The sequence below is a fragment of the Delphinus delphis genome, chromosome 2 (genome assembly GCF_949987515.2).
Source record: "Delphinus delphis chromosome 2, mDelDel1.2, whole genome shotgun sequence".
Taxonomy (NCBI): Eukaryota; Metazoa; Chordata; class Mammalia; order Artiodactyla; family Delphinidae; genus Delphinus; species Delphinus delphis.
This window is the reverse complement of record NC_082684.1, coordinates 28,968,859-28,988,993: the sequence shown is the minus strand read 5'-3', so window position 1 is coordinate 28,988,993 and position 20,135 is coordinate 28,968,859. Positions and strand designations below refer to the sequence as shown.

General features: G+C 41.7%; 1 protein-coding gene across 5 annotated transcripts; it reads left to right on the top strand.

Moving 5' to 3' along the window:
- The first annotated feature begins 48 nt into the window (after positions 1–48).
- Positions 49–20,032, top strand: COQ6 (coenzyme Q6, monooxygenase). 5 transcript variants are annotated; one of them, XM_069540419.1, is made up of 12 exons: positions 49–114; positions 11,179–11,313; positions 12,406–12,464; positions 12,752–12,875; positions 15,261–15,391; positions 16,083–16,190; positions 16,454–16,516; positions 16,711–16,818; positions 18,470–18,672; positions 18,750–18,865; positions 19,032–19,198; positions 19,639–20,032. In XM_069540419.1, exons 3-12 carry the CDS (start codon positions 12,435–12,437, stop codon positions 19,666–19,668), a joined length of 1,080 nt encoding a protein of 359 aa, XP_069396520.1. In that variant the 5' UTR covers positions 49–114; positions 11,179–11,313; positions 12,406–12,434; the 3' UTR covers positions 19,669–20,032. The 5 variants fall into 5 exon arrangements, with proteins under 5 accessions (XP_069396520.1, XP_059860198.1, XP_059860199.1 ...); XM_060004215.1 differs by having other exon boundaries at positions 84–289; XM_069540417.1 differs by lacking the exon at positions 49–114 and adding an exon at positions 262–289 and having other exon boundaries at positions 11,179–11,273.
- Positions 20,033–20,135: the final 103 nt, after the last annotated feature.

The window sequence follows — 20,135 nt, the reverse complement described above, 5'->3', positions numbered from 1 at the left end:
TGCTCGTTATACTTCCGGTTTTGAGGTGGTGGCTCAAGCGGCCTGTGACTGGAGAGCTCTGCTCCGGAAGTGCTAACCCCAGGCGAGCCCAGCGGGACGCCAGTTACGGTGCAGGTCAGGACTATGGCGGCCCGGCTGGCTAGGATCCGGTGGGGGACTGCCCCTGCCGCTGCCCGGAGGGGCCCGCTGGTCTCCTGCCGGAGGTGGGCCGGCGCCTCGTCAGACACCGTGTACGATGTGGTGGTGTCCGGGGGAGGCCTGGTGGGCGCCGCTATGGCTTGTGCCTTGGGTAAGCGCATCTCCAGGCCGATAGCGGCGGGGAGTGGGGCCGTAGAGGAACGATGAGGACCGTGTGAGCCCTGGCACTGTTTGCCCAAGGTCTAAGCGTTGTAGATCTTGTGGTCCATTCCCTGCCCAGAGGAACCCCAGAACCCCGGGGGCAAACGTTTGTTCCTTCAGGATTCCGAAGGGTCAAAAGTGGGAGGGACTCCTTAGGAGTCCTTCCAAAGCGTGGGGAAACAGACCCGTCCAGGGTTATTTAGTTCTGGACACAGTTGGAAGTAATCAGGCATTGTCTATTGAGCTAGGCTAGGCAGTTTTTTGTTGATGTTGTTTTTTAAGCAGCTTCATTGAGATATAATTTGCATACCATAAAGTTTACCCATTTAAAGCATAGAATTTAATGATTTTTAGCGTAGTCACAGAGTTGTGCAGCCATTGCCACAATAAATTTTAGAACATTTTTATCACCCCCAAAAGGAAGCCAAACCCATTAGTAATCACTGCCCATGTCCCCCCAATCTCCTCAGCTCCTGGCAACCACTCATGTACTTTCTATCTCTATAGCTTGGCTTTTTCTGGACATTTCCATAGACATGGAATCTGCTTAATGTTTTCAGAGTTCATCCAGGTTGTAGCATGTGCCAGTACTTCGTTCCTTTTTATGGCTAAGTAATATTTTGTGTGGATATAGCACATTTTGTTTATCAATTCATCAGGTGATGGACGTTTGAGTCGTTTTCACTTTGGGGCTATAACAAATAATGCTACTATCATTTTCTGTACAAGCTTTTGTGTAAGCATATATTTTTGGTTATCTTGGATATATTCCTAGGAGTGGATTTGCAGGGTCATATCGTAAACTCTGTGTTTAACATTTTGAAGAACTGCCTGTGTTCCAGAGTGGCTGCACTATTTTACATTCCCACCAGCAATAAATGAGGAGTCTAATTTCTTTCTTTCTTTTTTTTAGAAATAAAGGCATTTCTTAATTTTTTTTCATCATTCATTCATTTATTTATTTTTGGCTGCGTTGGGTCTGTTGCTGCACGTGGGCTTTCTCTAGTTGCGGTGAGCAGGGGCTACTCTTCGTTGTGGTGCGCGGGCTTCTCATTGCGGTGTGCGAGCTTCTCATTGAGGTGGCTTCTCTTGTTGCGGAGCACGGACTCTAGGCGTGGAGGCCTCAGTAGTTGTGGCTCGCAGGCTGTAGAGCGCAGGCTCAGTAGTTGTGGCACACAGGCTTAGTTGCTCCTCAGCATGTGGGATCTTCCCAGACCAGAGCTCGAAACCGTGTCCCCTGCATTGGCAAGCGGATTCTTAACCACTGCACCACCAGGGAAGTCCCGAGGGGTCTAATTTCTCCACGTCCTGGACAGCACTGTTACCAGTTTTTCTTACTGGTTATGCTAGTGAGTGTGAGGTGATATCTTCTGGTTTTGATTTGCATTTCCCTAATGACTAATGATGTTGAATATTCTTTCATATGTTTATTGGTCATTTGTATGTCTTTGGAGAAATGTATATTCCGAACCTTTGCCCATTTTTAAACTGGGCTATTTGTCTTTTTATTATTGAGTTGTAAGAGTTTTTTATGTATTCTGGGTACAAGCCCCTTATCAGATAAATGATTTGCAAATATGTTCTCCCATTTTGTGGGTTGTTTTTTCACTTTCTTGACGGTGTCCTTTGAAGCACAGAAGTTTTTAATTTTGGTGAAGTCCAGCTTATCAGTCTCTTACCACTTGTGCTATGGTGTCATATCTAAGAAATCATTATCTAACCCAAAGTCACAAAGTTTCGCTCCTGTGTTTTATTCTAAGAGTTTTATACGTTTAGCTCTTACATTTAAGGCTATGATCCACTTTGAGTTAAACATTGTATGCAAGGTAAGGACTTTGCTTTTACATGTGTAGTTTAGGCTGCTCCACTACCTTGTGGGGTAGATAGCTTCATCTTTTATATGAAGAAACGAGGTTAAGTAAGGACCAGAGTCTCACACTAGGCAGAGTCAGAATTTGAACCCAGGCAACCAAATTCTTTTGCTTTTAACAACTGTACGGTGACTTTCAGAAATTGGATTTGAGTTTTCTGGCTTCACAAATTAAAGGTCACTAACAGTGAGAAAGTCTTTTCTGATTTCAGTTCTGGGGTGTTAGTCACATCTTCCCTAGAAAGTTCCTTTTCTAGGAAACTGGTGGGAAGCAGTGCTTTGTATGAGCTAATGGGCTTGAGTCTCAAAGTAATTTTGTAAAACATAGTTATCAGTTATTGAGCACTTGCTATAGATAGGCATCTTTTAAAGTATTTTGCATATATATACATACATATATATGTATGTGTGTGTGTGTATGTGTATATATATATATATATATATATATATATATATATATATATATATATACTTTTTTTGTTTTCTGTGCCAAGTGGCTTTCAGGATCTTAGATCCTGACCAGGGATTGAACCTGGGCCCAGCAGTGAGAGTGCCGAGTCCTAACCACTGGACTGCCAGGGAATTCCCTATATTTTATTTAATTGTCATAATACTCTTGATTTTAGATTGTGCAGATAAGAAAGTTAAAGCTCAGAAAGGTTAAGTAACTTGCTCTCAAAAGTTGGTAATTAGGAAATACAAATCCTTTTTGAGACTGACAAGACTTTCTGACATATATACCCTGGCTGCCTGACAGCCATTTTGGTTTTACCTATCAGTAAATGGACTATAATGGTGCTTCTCAAGCTTGAGCATGTTTAAGAATCATCTGGGTTTTTTGGTTTGGTTTTGGTTTTGGGCTTTGAGTAACTAAGACAGGGACATAACACATAGGAATTTTGAAATACAAAAGTGCATAAGATATATAGTATAAAGAATGTATAGTAAGACTTCCATTTCTAATTGTTAGCCATCCAATTCTCCTCATAGGCAATCGTTGTTACCAGTCTGTGGAGCATATTTTTAAAATGAGGATTCCAGATTCCACTTTCAGTGGCTCTGACTCAGTTTGTCCAGGTGGGGCCCAGGAGCCTGTATTTTTAACAAATAATCTCCAGAGATGGGTGCAGGAAATCTGAAGACCACACTTTGAGAATGAAAAACACTGGGAAGGCTTAATTGTCTTGTAGTGACTTCACCTCCTAACTTTTTATACAATTTTGTATGATATGTATCTGAAAAATTTTTTTAGTTTTACTAAATTTTTGTTAAAATTTGGTGTTTTGCTATCTTCTTTGCATAACTTTTTTTCCTTCCTATATTGTTCTTTTTCTCATCCCCATTTATCCACATTTCAAGGAGGGAAAGCAGCAATTCTTTTATAAACTTACAAAATTCTGTATTGTAATTGTTTATTTTTCTGTCTTTTCCTTAGAAGTGTAAATTTTTCTTTTAATTTATTTATTTTTGGCTGCGTTGGGTCTTCGTTGCTGCACACGGGCTTTCTCTAGTTGTGGCGAGCGGGGGCTACTCTTCATTGTGGTGCGCGGGCTTCTCATTGCGGTGGCTTTTCTTGTTGCAGAGCGCAGGCTCTAGCTGCGTGGGCTTCAGTAGTTGCAGCACGCGGGCTCAGTAGTTGTGGTGCACGGACTTAGTTCCTCCGCAGCATGTGGGAGGACCAGGGATCGAACCCGCGTCCCCTGCATTGGCAGGCAGATTCGTAACCACTGTGCCACCAGGGAAGTCCCAAAAGTATAAATTCTTAAAGTCAGGGCTGACTTTAAACAGATACTGACAATACAGAATGCTCTGTATAAGTTTACAAAAGAAAAAGGTCATGGGCCGAGTACACCAGGATGTAAGAATCACTGACTCTAAGTCAGTCAAAACTACCAAGCGTAGGTTTACAAAAGAAACATTCACACTCAAAAGCTCAGAGAATGGGCTTCCCTGGTGGTGCAGTGGGTGAGAGTCTGCCTGCCGATGCAGGGGACATGTACGGGAAGATCCCACATGCCGCAGAGCGGCTGGGCCCGTGAGCCACGGCCGCTGGGCCTGCGCGTCCGGAGCCTGTGCTTCCGCAACGGGAGAGGCCGCAACAGTGAGAGGCCCGCGTACCGCAAAAAAAAAAAAAAAAAAGCTCAGAGAAGATACTGAATGTTAAAACATGAAAGTTGAACCTCTCGGGGGGCAGAGGGAAGGTTTGGAAATCTTTCATTCAATTTATTCAGTGAGCAAGCCTCTGCTTTTTTCCTATAAAATAGATGGAGCTGAACACTGTGAGGAGACTCTGTCCTTGAGCAGGTGCCTGTGGAGTCAAGTAAACTACCTGCTTGGGATTTAGTGCATGCTACTGTCTCCCCTTGATCATCATGGCATGAATCCCAAAGAATATTCTTTGTCAATAGTTTATATGCTGATCAACCTTTATAATTCAACATCCACTTAGTTTTAGACAGCTGCTTTAAAAGTGAAAAATTTCCAGCTGGCTCTTCATATTTCCATATAGGTCAGTTTTTATGTTTTCCTTGATTCTTTTCTTCTTCAAACTCACATTAGTTTATGTTTTATCCTTGAAATACCTATATTTCCATCTCACATTGTTATTTGTGAGTGATATTCTCTAATATTTTTTCTCCAAGCTAGTTTCCTAAAATGTTATATTATTTTTTTATAAATTTTTAAAATGTTTATTTATTTATTTTTGCCCGTGTTGGGTCTTCATTGCTGCGTGTGGGCTTTCTCTAGTTGCGGCGAGCAGGGGATACTCGTCATTGCGGTGCGCGGGCTTCTCATTGGGGTGGCTTCTCTTGTTGTGAAGCACAGACTCTAGGCACGCGGGCTTCAGTAGTTGTGGCACACGGGCTCAGTAGTTGTGGCTCATGGGCTCTAGAGCGCAGGCTCAGTAGTTGTGGCGAATGGGCTTAGGTGCTCTGCAGCATGTGGGATCTTCCCGGACCAGGGGTTGAAACCGTGTTCCCTGCATTGGCAGGTGGATTCTTAATCACTGCACGACTAGGAAACCCCTAAAATGTTATATTAAATAGCTAAAAAATAAAATATTGAAAAATAAAATAAAATATTGGACCTGGCTATATTTTATGTGCTTGGAAATCTAATTTTTTAATTTATTTTATTTATTTATTTTTGGCTGTGTTGGGTCTTCGTTGCTGCACGTGGGCTTTCTCTAGTTGTGGCGAGCGGGGACTACTCTTCTTTGAGGTGCACGTACTTCTCCTTGCAGTGGCTTCTCTTGTTGCAAAGCACAGGCCCTAGAGCACATGGGCTTCAGTAGTTGTGGCTCTGTGGCATGTGGGATCTTCCTGGACCAGGGCTTGAACCTGTGTCCCCTGCATTAACAGGTGGATTCTTAACTACTGAGCCACCAGGGAAGTCCCTAATTTTTTTTGACTAAAGGAAATTTATAATATATATAATGTTATACATGCATTTGTAGGTGATGAGCTGACTGTACTATGTCGTAAAGCTAGAAACAGTGAAAGCTGGGATTAATATCCAGAGTTTCTGATTTTCTTTTTCTTTTTCTGTGGTGTTTTGATATAACAGCCCAGCTGGACTAGAACAGGCAGTGATCACATCATCTCAATCTACTGAAAACCCTCCAGTGACTCCTACTGTAGTTGGGATATGGTCCAAATTTCCTGCCAGTGTCTAAAAGGCACTATTTGATCTGTATATTATCTCTCTCTCCAAATTCACCTTGATCCATTCTCTTCCGTAGTCACCGTTAGGCACCGTAGGTCACCCTTCAGTCTCTAGAGCTGCATTGTCCATTATGGTAGCTACCAGTCACACATGACTACCGATCACTTAAAATATGATACCATATTTACCATATTCTAATCTAAATGCATTTGTTCTGTAAGTGTAAAATACATACCACATTTCAAAGGCAGTATAAAAATTAATGTAAAATATCTCAATTTTGTCATTGTTAATATTCATAATGCTATAATTTTGGATATATTAGATAAACTAAAGCAAAATTAACTAATGTAATTAACCACTTTATTTTTACTTTTTAAATGTGTCTTCTAGAAAATTTAAAATTACGTGTCACATTATTTTTATTATTTGCATATTCTATTATTTTTAGTGGACAGCATATTTCTAGAACAGACTAAACTTACTTCCATTTCAGAAACTTTTCTTTTTAGTTGTTGTCTCTTCTGAATATTCTCTCACCAGATTTTCTCCTGATTGTTTTGTTTGTTTGTTTTTATTCTTTTTTTTTTGAATTTTATTTTATTTATTTTTTTTATACAGCAGGTTCTTATGAGTCATCCATTTTGTACACATTAGTGTATACAGGTCAATTCCAATCTCCCAGTTCATCACACCCCCACCCCCACCCACCGCTGCTTCCCCCCTTGGTGTCCGTAGGTTTGTTCTCTACATCTGTGTCTCAATTTCTGCCCTGCAAACCGGTTCATCTGTATCATTCTTCTAGGTTTCACATATATGCGTTAATATACGATATTTGTTTTTCTCTTTCTGACTTACTTCACTCTGTATGACAGTCTCTAGATTCATCCACATCTCTACAAATGACCCAATTTCGTTCCTTTCTATGGCTGAGTAATATTCCATTGTATATATATACCACATCTTCTTTATTCATCAGTTGATGGGCATTTAGGTTGCTTCCATGACCTGGGTATTGTAAATAGTGCAGCAATGAACACTGGGGTGCATGTGGGGTTTTTTTTTTTTTTTGCGGTACGCGGACCTCTCACTGTTGTGGCCTCTCCCATTGCGGAGCACAGGCTCCGGACGTGCAGGCTCGGTGGCCAAAGCTCATGGGCCTAGCTGCTCCGCGGCATGTGGGATCTTCCCGAACCGGGGCACGAACCCGTGTCCCCTGCATCGGCAGGTAGACTCTCAACCACTGCGCCACCAGGGAAGCCCCCTCCAGCTTTCTTTTGATTTCCATTTGCATGGAAGATCTTTCTCCATCCCCTCACGTTCAGTCTGAATGTGTCCCTAGGTCTGAAGTGGGTCTCTTGTAGACAGCATATTTATGGGTCTTGTTTTTGTATGCATTCAGCAAGCCTGTGTCTTTTTGGTTGGAGCATTTAATTCATTCATGTTTAAGGTAATTATTGATATATATGTTCCTATTATCATTTTCTTTATTGTTTTGGGTTTGTTTCTGTAGGTCCTTTTCTTCTCTTGTGTTTCCCACTTAGAGAAGTTCCTTTAGCATTTGTTGGTTTGGTGGTGCTGAATTCTCTTAGCTTTTGCTTGTCTGTAAAGCTTTTGCTTGTCTGTAAAGCTTTTGATTTCTCCCTCAAATCTGAATGAGATCCTTGCTGGGTAGAGTAATCTTGGTTGTAGGTTCTTCCCTTTCATCACTTTAAGTATATCATGCCACTCCCTTCTGGCTTGTAGAGTTTCTGCTGAAAAATCAGCTGTTAACCTTATGGGAGTTCCCTTGTATGTTATTTGTTGTTTTTCCATTGCTGCTTTCAATAATTTTTCTTTGTCTTTAATTTTTGTCAGTTTGATTACTATGTGACTTGGCGTGTTTCTCCTTGGGTTTATCCTGTATGGGACTCTGCACTTCCTAGACTTGGGTGGCTCCTTCCTTTCCCATGTTAGGGAAGTTTTCGACTATAATCTCTTCAAATATTTTCTCAGGTCCTTTCTCTTCTCCTTCTGGGACCCCTATAATGCGAATGTTGCTGCATTTAATATTGTCCCAGAGGTCTCTTAGGCTGTCTGCATTTCTTTTCATTCTTTTTTCTTTATTCTGTTTGGCAGAAGTGAATTCCACCATTTTGTCTTCCAGGTTCTTCTGCCTCAGTTATTCTGCTATTGATTCCTTCTAGTGTAGTTTTCATTTCAGTTATTGTATTGTTCATCTGTGTTTGTTTGTTCTTTAATTCTTCTAGATCTTTGTTAAACATTTCTTGCATCTTTTCGACCTTTGCCTCCATTCTTTTTCCGAGGTCCTGGATCATCTTCACTATCATTATTCTGAATTCTTTTTCTGGAAGCTTGCCTATCTCCACTTCATTTAGTTGTTTTTCTGGGGTTTTATCTTGTTCCTTCATCTGGTACATAGCCCTCTGCCTTTTCATCTTGTCTGTCTTTCTGTGAATGTGGTTTTTGTTCCACAGGCTGCAGGGTTGTAGTTCTTCTTGCTTCTGCTCTGTGCCTTCTGGTGGATGAGGCTGTCTAAGAGGCTTGTGCAAGTTTCTTGATGGGAGGGACTGGTGGTGGGTAGAGCTGGCTGTTGCTTTGGTGGGCAGAGCTCAGTAAAACTTTAATCTGCTTGTCTGCTGATGGGTGGGGCTGGGTTCCCTCCCTGCTGGTTGTTTGGCCTGAGGTGACCCAACACTGGAGCCTACCTGGGCTCTTTGGTGGGGCTAATGGCGGACTCTGGGAGGGTTCACGCCAAGGAGTACTTCCCAGAACTTCTGCTGCCAGTGTCCTTGTCCTCACAGTGAGACACAGCCACCCCCCGCCTCTGCAGGAGACCTTCCAACACTAGCAGGTAGGTCTGGTTCAGTCTCCAGACCTACCTATGGGGTCACTGCTCCTTCCCCTTGGTCCCGATGCGCACACTACTTTGTGTGTGCCCTCCAAGAGTGGAGTCTCTGTTTCCTCCAGTCCTGTCGAAGTCCTGCAGTCAAATCCCGCTAGCCTTCAAAGTCTGATTCTCTAGGAATTCCTCCTCCCATTTCCGGACCCCCAGGTTGGGAAGCCTGACATGGGGCTCAGACCCTTCACTCCAGTGGGTGGACTTGTGGATAAGTGTTCTCCAGTTTGTGAGTCACCCACCCAGCAGTTACGGGATTTGATTTTATTGTGATTGCACCCCTCCTACCATCTCATTGTGACTTCTCCTTTGTCTTTGGATGTGGGGTATCTTTTTTGGTGAGTTCCAGTGTCTTCCTGTCAATGACTGTTCAGCAGTTAGTTGTGATTCTGGTGTTCTCACAAGAGGGAGTGAGAGCACGTCCTTCTACTCCGCCATCTTGAACCAATCTCCCTCCTGATTGTTTTTCTGATTTTCTTAAATAAGAAGGAACTTTCCTTTAAAGGAAGTTAAATGGTGAAGAAACAAGTGTCCATATAAGATTACATGTATTTGAATCCTTAGTCTTGTCTCCAATAGGTTCTATTTGGGTGGAATTATATAAGTTACTCACAATTTCTGTACATTGGTTTTTCTCATCTCTAAAATTAGAGCAAAATAGCTTTTCTTTCTTCATAAAATTGTGGTATGGATTATATCAGATGATACTACAGTAAATCACATATAATTGTACCTGGCATATAGGTGTTAATAAACATTAGCAGTGATGATAATGATAATAGTGATTCTATGGAACTTTGCTTATAGATATACAGGAAAAAAGTAAACATTATTAATATAATAACCTACTGTTATTCATAAAAGAGTGACAGGTTATTAATTTATGGTTCTAGGTTGTTATTTGATAAATCAAAATTAACTTGGATTCTATATAGAGTGAAGTGATTTCAAGGTTAAAATTTAGATAGTCACCTACAATTTATAATTTCATTTAATTCAATAGCTAAGTCATATATATGTTTGTGCCTTTAACTGTAATGGTATTATAGCCTAAAATAGATATTTTTATAATTTTTCTATTTCTACTCACCAGGGCAAATATAGGATGGAAATCTAACTGTTTTCTTATATATTTCCTGGTTTCTCATTTAACAAAAATGTCTGTTAAGACATTATCTATTTTATGGATTGAGGAGATAACAGCAGTTTGCTGCTGGGGACATACAGCGATAGGAAAAGAAATGATTCCTGGCCTCCAAGGAATTTAGAATCTAGCAAAGGAAAAAGATTTGTAAATAACTAACAGAAGGAAGAATGAAATGAAAGCTACCCTAGAGGAGCAAGCAACTGACCTATCCTGGGGGGTGGAGGTGTGCGGGTGTGGTACTAAGAGGACTGCTGGGGAGGTGAGGCTTCAGGGAGTAGGAGCCGTAGGGAGCTGGTGGCAGCCAGCATTCGGTTGCAGTGGCTTCTGTTAGATCAAAGCCTAGAGATGTGATGGACCAGAAAGTAGTCCTGTCTGCAGGCATGGTGCTGCCGCACGACAGGGAACGCCATGCTGACCTGGTGGGTTCAGCGCAGTTCACTCCTTTTTGACTGGAGCCAGCCTTGATTTTCACACTTTCTTTGTTGTATGTAATAATAGTGCCTTTCTTCTCATTTAGATTCCAAAATAAAAAGAGGGGTCAGGGTCTTTGGGGTTTCTCTCATCGTTACTAAGTAAAACCTGCAGTGTTTCTTCTCTGGTAAATTCTGTCACATGCAACTCACTGCTTATCTTTTCCCTGCACCGTTCTCTGAGACACTGTGGAAGGACTTGTGTTTGTGCTGCAGTGACCCAGTAACAGAGTCTCCAAGTCCTCTTTTTACTTCACTATACAGATGTTTTAGGACCAGATTTTTAGGCACAGTTGATGTTATTTTTTGGCCCCCTTTTCTTTCACAAGCTCTTTATCTTTGACGTAATCTTGAGGCCGCAATGAATTTTGTTTATTAACCCCATTTTTCTGTTGAACAGGATTTGTAATTTTTAGTGACTTAATACTTTGTAGATTGTAAATATCTGGTGTCTAAATACTACAGCCTTCCTTTCTTCATTTTTCCTTTCTAGGACAGTCTATTCACTTGCTATGGGTTTTGCCATTATTTGTGTCTTTGCACATGGCAGGTGTTAGACTGTCTAGAGAGGCCTTACCACCATGGGCAGGGTGCTTTGCATGACTGAAATGGTAGTATGCGTTATTGCTTAGTACTCCACATGATGTTTTCCTTTTTATGTGTGTAAGAAATTTGTGTCCTGAGGGCTAAGGGATTAGTTAATATGTTGCTTCTCTTGGAAATGAGAAAGAGAATAAATTCTGATTTTCCTAAAATGATATCACATTTTGTTCTTTTTTTCTTTTAGGATATGATATTCACTTTTGTGACAAGAAAATCCTGTTGCTAGAAGCAGGTCCAAAGAAAGTACTGGGGAAATTGCCAGAAACTTACAGCAACAGGGTCAGCTCCATTTCCCCTGGCTCCGCAACCCTTCTCAGTAGTGAGTAGAAGATCCTCTGTCGTAGAACCAATCTCCTGTCTCTCTTGACTTTCCAGTGTGTCCCATAGAGCAGAGTCAGCAGAGCATCTGGCGAGGAGGGAACTCACTGAGATGGGTGGGAAGAGGAGGGTGGGGTTGGTAAGTCTAGTACATAGTCGAAGATGAGGACCCCTGGAATTGTTGGTGTGTCAACTCGCAGTCTGAGGAAGACATCTCTGGGACGTGTGGCTCCATGTAGACATCATTTGTGATGTTGGGTCATTATGAATTGGTGGAATTGAAACTATATGAACTAATTACGATCATTCGCTTCTAGTAACAGCATACTCTTCATTTCCAGAGTCAGCCCTATAGGGGGCTGGGGAGCCTGAATGCTAAGTGCTCGTAGGGTGTAGGTGGATGTGTACACCTGGAACCAGTTAGCAAATTATCTTAAGGTCTTTGTCTAATGTTACTCCCTCAAGCCATCCTATCTAGAAACACCCCATCTAAAATTAAACTCTTGCATGACTCTCTAGCTCCTTATACTGCTTTATTTTTCTTTATAACACTACCTGACATTTTATTATGAATTTTTTTTTAATTGTCTATCTCTCCAACTAGAATGTCAGCTGCTGAAGGGCAGAGATTTGTCTGTTTGGTTTCCCGCTTTATGCTCAGTACCTAGAAGTGTATCTGGCACATAGTAAGTGCTCAATAAATATTTCCTCAATGAATGAATCGGTTTAGTGCTCTGGAATTAAGCAAAAAATAGTTTTTATCCAGGGAGTTTGTATCCTCAATAGGATGATGAAGGAAAAGAAAATACGGATTTGGTTTATTTCCCCCACTTTATTATTTCCCCCACTTTAATGTGATTTGACCTTTGATCATGAAAGCTGGGTCTTTTTCATGCTGTATATTCTGAACTGGGGAACAGAGTAGCTTAGCTCCTAGCATCAAACAGGATAGAAGTGAAGAGTATTTCCCTATTATTGGAGAACACTGAAAACAACCTCTTACTTAACAGGAAGGAGAGAGAAAGGGGAACCCAGGAGGGATGCCAGTCCCATCAAGTTGCTTTGGTCTATATATAACTCCTTTCTTTTGTAGGTTTTGGTGCCTGGGACCACATCTGCAACATGAGATACAGAGCCTTTCGTCGAATGCAGGTGCCTCCTTTATCACCTTTGGCTTATCTTGGTTTATCTTGAGTTAAGATATTGGAGTTCACATTCTCCAGGTTTTCTGTAAATGTGGGAGGAATTCAGACAGAGTTTACACTCAGTCAAAGGAAGTAGGAGGGAAGCATTCATGAGAGAATTTTCTTCCCACCTTATACTTCCTGCCAGAGGGACTGACAAACTGTGGTTTTCCTGCTTCAATCAATGCTCAGTTTGACTGGAGTAATATTTCCTTTTCCTTGGATTGTAATACAACTTTCCCTTTGTGTTTCCAGGTGTGGGATGCCTGCTCAGAAGCTCTGATAATGTTCGATAAGGATAATCTAGATGACATGGGCTGTATAGTGGAGAACAATGTCATCATGCATGCTCTCACTAAGCAGCTGGAGGCTGTGTCAGGTGAGGTATCTATCTCTTCCATCTTCCACTCACTTTCTGGAAAATGAACTAAGAGTTATTCTGGGACTTACTGGAAGGATCCCTTCTACAGATACTGATGTCCACCATAAAGAAGCCCTCTAACAGTTATCTCAGGGATGTTCTTTCTCTTTCTCTTTTTTTTTTAAACAGCTTTATTCAGGTATAACTTACATACCAATAATTCACTGATTTTAAGTGTACAGTTCAGTGATTTTTCAATCTATTTATAGAGTTGTGCCACCATCACCACAATATGATTATAGAACATTCCTATTACTCAGAAGTAAACCTCGTACCTGTTTACAGTCATTCCCCATTCCCACTCCTAGCCCCTGGCACCACTAATCTACTTTCTGTTTTTTGAGATTTGCCTATTCTGGACATTTCATGTAGATAGAATGATACAATATGTATTTTTTAATGTCTGACTTCTCTCACTAAATGCATTTTTGAGACTCATTCATGTTGTAGTATGTATCAGTACTCCAGTCTTTTTTACTGCCCAGTAGTATTTCATTGTGTGGACATTTTGGGTTGTTTCCACTTTTTGATGATTGTGAATAAAGCTATGAATATTTATGGACAAGGTTTTGTGTGGACATGTTTCATTTCTGCTGGGTGGATACTTAGGAGTAGAATTGCTGGGTCATGTAATAATTCTATGTTTAACATTTTCATAAACTGCCAAACTTTAAAGAGGCTCTACCATGTCCCTTTCCCACCAACAATATATAAGGGTTCCAATTTCTCCACCAACACTTTATTCCCCTCAACCTTTTTTTTTTTAATAGCCGTCCTAGTAACTGAAGTGGTATTTCACTGTAGTTTTTTTGTTTATTTTGTTTGGCCACACCACACAGCACGCGGGATCTCAGTTCCCCGACCAGGGAGTGAACCTGTGCCCCCTGCATTGGGAGCACAGAATCTTAACCACTATACTGCCAGGGAAGTCCCATCTCGTAGTTTTGATTGTATTTACCTGATGACTAATAATGTTGAGTGTCTTTTCATGTACTTGTTGGCTATTTGTATATCTGTTTTTTTTTGTTTTTTTTGTTTTTTTTGGCTGTATCGGGTCTTAGTTGTGGCATGTGGGATCTTTCGTTGCGGTGCTCAGGCTTCTCTCTAGTTGTGGTGTGTGGGCTTAGTTGCCCCATGGCTTGTGGAATCTTAGTTCCCCGACCAGAGATCGAACCTGCGTCCCCTGCATTGGAAGGTGGATTCTTAAACACTGGACCACGAGGGAAGTCCCTATTTGTATATCTTCTTTGGAGAAGTGTCTGTTTAAAATCTTTTGCTCATTTTGAAACTAGATTGTCTTTCTTTTTATTTATTTATTTGTTTTTAAAATTTTTTTTGGCTGTGTTGGGTCTCCGTTGCTGTGCACGGGCTTTCTCTGGTTGCAGCGAGCAGGAGCTACTGTTCATTGCAGTCCATGGACTTCTCATTGCGGTGGCTTCTCTTGTTGTGGAGCACGGGTTCTAGGTGCACAGGCTTCAGTAGTTGTGGCGTGTGGGCTCTAGAGTGCAGGCTCAGTAGTTGTGGTGCACGGACTTAGCTGCTCCGCGGCATGTGGGATCTTCCCGGACCAGGGATTGAACCCATGTCCCCTGCATTGGCAGGCGGATTCTTAACCACTGCGCCACCAGGGAGGTCCTAAAGATAATTTAGATCTAATAGTCACTTAGAAACATGTCCCATAATATATTGGTGAAAAAAAGTGTGTGTCATATGATCCCACTTGTGTGTGTGAGTATGTGTGTGGGGTGTGTGTGCATATACACACATAGGAAATTGTTTGGAAAGCTATACAACAAAGCTTTAACTAGCTGTCTCTGAGTGGTATGATTAAAGGTGATTTCTTTTCCCCCTTTTTAAACCTTTCTTTGTGGTTCAGACTTTTACACAAAGTAAAAGTAGTAAGCATGTACTTCTTATGATCAGAAAAGTAAAATGACTTCCAGTGGGAAGAAAAATCTTATGAAATCCAGAACTTGTTTGAGTCTGTGGTATTCCCCACCCTATTTGCTTTGAAAACACATGTGGATTCATGTAGGCATAGAGTGAAACTGGAGCAGGATCATGAAGATGGGAAGAGTGCCTCATGCAGGTGACAGTTCAGTGAGAGCTTACTTTTTTTTGTCCTTGTTTTCCTCACACTGATTCATCCCTGTGGCCTCTGTCATTTATTAGCTCTTAGACCATAGCATAGATCACATGAGTTATTTTTGAGATCTTTACTCTTCTTGTTTAGGAGTAAATGATAAGATAAAGATAAGCTGTCTTGGGACTTTGCTGTAGTTTTTTCCTCAGCCTGTGGGCCAACTGTCTAATGTTTTGTTTTTTCTCTTTTGACCTCCCTAGACCGAGTGACCGTTCTCTACAAGAGCAAAGCAGTCAGCTATACCTGGCCTTATCCATTTTCTATGGCAGACTCCAGCCCTTGGGTTCATATTACCCTAGGTGATGGCAGCATCCTCCAGACCAAATTGTTGGTAGTTGAAGATTCTTATTTTGCCAGGGGTCTCGCATATCCACATCTTGTTAGATTCTAGGGTCTCTAGTTTTAGATCTAAGCTATAGTTAAAGTTAATTTTAGGCAAAACTTTTGGTTATAAGGACCCATACCCACTCAAACCAGCTCCAGTTAAGATGGTTCTGTTGTAAATCCTGTACAGGACGCAAGCTGTTGGACCATCATAGGTCTTGAAATAAAGGATAGCTGGCCTTACAGGGACAGGAATCAGAGGGTCAGAAATTGAGGCTGTTCCTTCCCTCTCAGGAGTCCTGTAGTCGTTCATCTCCTTGCATCTCCCATTTTTTTCTCTTTCTGCTCATCAGCTTCCCCTTTTCCATGGCAGCCGTTCCCAACCTTACTTCAGGATTCTTCAACTCTAGCGCTTTCTAGTTCAAATATCAAGAGAATTCGGCTCAGTTTAACCTACGGCTGGCACCTCTTGGATCAGATGTCCAGCTTTGGTCTGTTAATTGAAGCTGGGATCGCATATGTAGGGCTACCCCTCTTGGGGCTGGGAGTGAGGCAGGCATGATAAAGAGTTACCTGCCACAGACGGGCTTGCCACCAGTGGGAACTAGAGAAAACTTTTAGGAGGCAGAGACAAACTTCTGGAACAGTTTCGTTAATTAAAAGGTTTTAAGACTCAGCAGGCTCTTGTCTCCATGCAGATTGGTGCAGATGGCCACAACTCAGGCGTACGGCAGGCCGCTGGAATCCAAAACGTTAGCTGGAACTATGACCAGTCCGCTGTTGTGGCTACTCTGCATTTATCGGAGGTAAGATCCTGAGCCCACCATCTGGGGGCCTTGCTCGGGTTTAACTGGTACTGGGGAGATATGGGGATATATGTATATCTATAGCCGAGTCACTGTGTTATAAAGCAGAAACTAACACAGCATTGTAAAGCAATTACACTCCAATAAAGATGTTAAAAAAATAAAAAATAAAATACATATAGATATCTTATGACCTAGGAAAAAAAACAATAATAATTGGTACTGGGTACTTCTCACAAGAACTCTTCTCCTCTCCGTTGTAGGCCACAGAAAACAATGTAGCTTGGCAGAGATTCCTCCCCTCCGGGCCCATTGCTCTGCTTCCGGTAAGAAGTGCTGGCTAGTCCGCTTAAACATGTCAAGCCTTCCTCTTTTAGAACTTCATTTTCTCTCAGCCTTTTTCTGGTTTCAAGGGAATATGCCCAGGCTAGCTTTGTTACCCCTTCTTGTCTTTCTTCGTGCTTGAGAGCTCTTAAGAACAGAGGTTTTAGCCCTTGGTATTGATGTTCTTTTGACACAGCTCTCAGACACTTTGAGTTCCTTGGTTTGGTCCACATCCCATGAACATGCAGCAGAGCTGGTCAGCATGGATGAGGAAAAGTTTGTGGATGCCGTTAACTCTGCCTTTGTGAGTATCACCAGCTGACAATATGTTGCTGGGATAGATACAGAAAGGTAGTTTTGAGTAAGAAAAGAGGAACAACCAACCAGCTGCCCCTTTGAACCTGTAACGCTTGATGTGGAGTATGTGGAGGAGGGGACTCAGGAAAATGTACAACAAAGAAATTAATTAGTGTGCTCTTCTGAGGGTTGAGGGCTGCTGCTATGCTGACTGAAACAGCTGCCTGGGTGGTAGTTACTTGGATAAGTAACTTTTTTTGAAGCTGTAATACTTTGATAATTTTTAACAGATGCCAAGTACCTGAACCATTGAAGCCTGATTCATCAGAAGTGTTTCTGGGGAGGGGCTGAGCACATTTCCATAGTGAGCTTAAGAGTAAGCTTTGTAGAGAGATATGGGTTCAATATTGGTTCTACCTGTTAATCTCCTGAAAAATGGAAATAGTATCACCAACCTCTTAGGGTTTAATAGTAATAAAAGTCTAAAGACTTAGAAAGAGAGAATTTATGTAAAATGCTTGGAACATACCTAGTACATTATAGGGTACTCAACAAATGGTAATTATTACTGGAGTAGACATAGCCTTTAGATAATACAGACACCAATATTTTTGGAGTTCAAATGTCACATTATCTGAATTCACTAATGATAATGATCGGTAACATTTATCCAGCACTTACTATGTGCCAGGTACAGGTGAAGAGTTTTTTAAACATGTATTTATGTATTTAATTCAGTGAACCATTGAGGTAGGTACTATTATCCTGCTCACTTAGATATAGGTAACTTGCCTGAGGTCATACAGCTGGCGGCAAAGCTGGGTTCTGAAATCAGGCTGGCCCTTGAGCCTATCCTTTTAACCACCAAACTCTACTGCCTTGCTAATGACTTCACACTGGTTTACAGTGAAGAACTTAAGCTCCCCTGCTCTGTAGTAACAACAAGAATAAAAAGAACTGAACGCACTGAAGTGGCTTCCAAGATAAATGGTGACCCTTTATGGGTCATTTAGTAGATATTCCTGGCATAGGCCTTTGCAGTACATTCATTCAGCAGGAGTTATGAGTGCTTCTATATAGAAGGCTTTGGAGTTGGACAAATGAGACATAGTCCCTGATTTCAGGAAGCTCAGTCAAGTGAGGGAGAAAGATATAGAAATGACAGTTTTGATACAGTGGTGGAGTATGCATAGGATACTGTGGGAGCATGGAGGAGAAAGACACAGAAGGTTTGGAGGGAGGTTTACAAAAAGGGGTGACAGCTTCTGCATGCTCTGAGGTGTTATCCTGGTGAACTAGAAGTGGGAGGACATTCTAAGTAGAGGGGTGTGTGGAGGCAAGAGCATGTTGTAGAGTGAGCTACTTTGTGGCTGGCATGTGCATTTTGAGGGTAGGATTAGTGAAAGGTGAGGCTCAGAGGTAGGTAGGGGCAGCTCATGAGCAGTTTGGCTTGATCCTAAAGCCTGTGGGGAGTGATGAGAAGTTGCATTTTGCATTTGTTTGAGGGACTTGTCACTTTAGTGACACAAATCAGTTTAGGTGTGTTAGGTCCCACTACCCTTGGCTGTGGTTATAAAATGGTTGCCTTGTTGAATTTTTAATTCCCTGCTGGAGTCGCTGATGAAATTTCACTTTGTTTTGTGGCTGGTGCTACTCAGTGGAGTGATGCCAACCACACAGACTTCATCGACTCGGCTGGCTCCATGCTGCAGTATGCGGTCGCCTTTCTGAAGCCCACTAAGATCTCAGCTCGCCAGCTGCCCCCAAGTGTAGCCAGGGTGGATGCCAAAAGCCGAATACTGTTTCCTCTTGGATTGGGACATGCTGCTGAGTACGTCCGGCCTCGGCTGGCACTCATTGGGTAAGATAATAACAGAGCAGGGCCACTCCTTTTCACTCTGCGCTGGAGGCTACACCTGAACTCTGCTTTATCCTTAGGGATGCAGCCCACAGAGTCCACCCACTTGCAGGACAAGGTGCCAACATGGGCTTCGGGGATATCTCCAGCTTGCTGCATCACCTCAGGACTGCAGCCTTCAATGGGAAAGACTTAGGTAAGGATTCAAGTACCTTAGAGAGGTATCCCAAGGTCCTATAATACGGGAAGATCAGGTAAATGGCCCTCAGTAGCTAGAGGTAGTAGACATAAATGTATCTGGTTTGCTAGGAAGGAAAACTTCACTACTGAATTAGGGATTTAACCTTTCCTTTTCCCTTCAGGCTCCATGAGTCACCTCACAGCTTATGAAACAGACAGACAGCGTCACAACACTGCTCTTCTGGCTGCTACTGACCTACTAAAACGGCTGTATTCTACCAGTGCCGCCCCACTGGTGCTGCTCAGGACGTGGGGCTTGCAGGCTACAAATGCAGTGTCTCCGCTCAAAGTAAGAGAGTTCTCCCAGATCTCCAAGAGTCTTGCTCACTGAGGAATGACTTCGCCAGTGACTTGGTTTCTTTAATTTTCTCGGCTGTAAAATTATCATCTTTATCTGAATACCTTCCCCCGTGGTTATGAGCAGAAATATCCCTTCCGAGGTTTTTGGTGCCAGGGCCCACATCTAAGCAGTACCCTTATATAAGGGCTTAAAATAGTGAATAGGGGCTTGTAAAGATAAAGATGCTTAAACTCCTTTTGCTGCTTCGCCAGCTTCTTTCCTGAGAAACTTGCATTAAAAGACACTTTGGAGGGACTCAGGAGGAGAATCTGGGACTTTTGCCAAATTTTTGCTTTAATCACTTTAGATATTTTAAAGTATTATCTTCACCTGCCCACATACTTTACAATGTCAGAGTATCACTCACTTTGTTTCATTTTTTCCTCCAGGAACAGATTATGGCCTTTGCAAGCAAATGAATGCTCCTCTTCTGGATCTTTTCCCAAGACCACCACGTATTTTCAAGATTTAATTTAATAAATTTACATTAGAATTCTGCAGTCTCTTTTTCTTCTCTGCTTAATGGACCTGTGGAGCTCAAATAATGAGTGATAATTTTCTGTGAGGAGGGCATATCAACCAAGCCAAGAAAAAAAACCCAAAGGAAGACTATGATTTGATTGAAAAGAACTTTTTATTACTAAAAAATTGCTAAGGTGCTGTCGCATTCATTTTCACTTGTTAGCAGTCCTTTCTAAGGAGAAGATTTATATAATTAAAAAAAAAATGCTGGTTGTAAATTTATACAGTTTTTTGATAAAGATAAGAATTAGAAATAGTCAATTGATGCATTTTTGTTAGAATTGCTGTTTTAAAATTAATAACACTAGAATGCAAAATAAACACAAATTGCTTTAACCTTTATTATAGGTATATTAGACTTTCT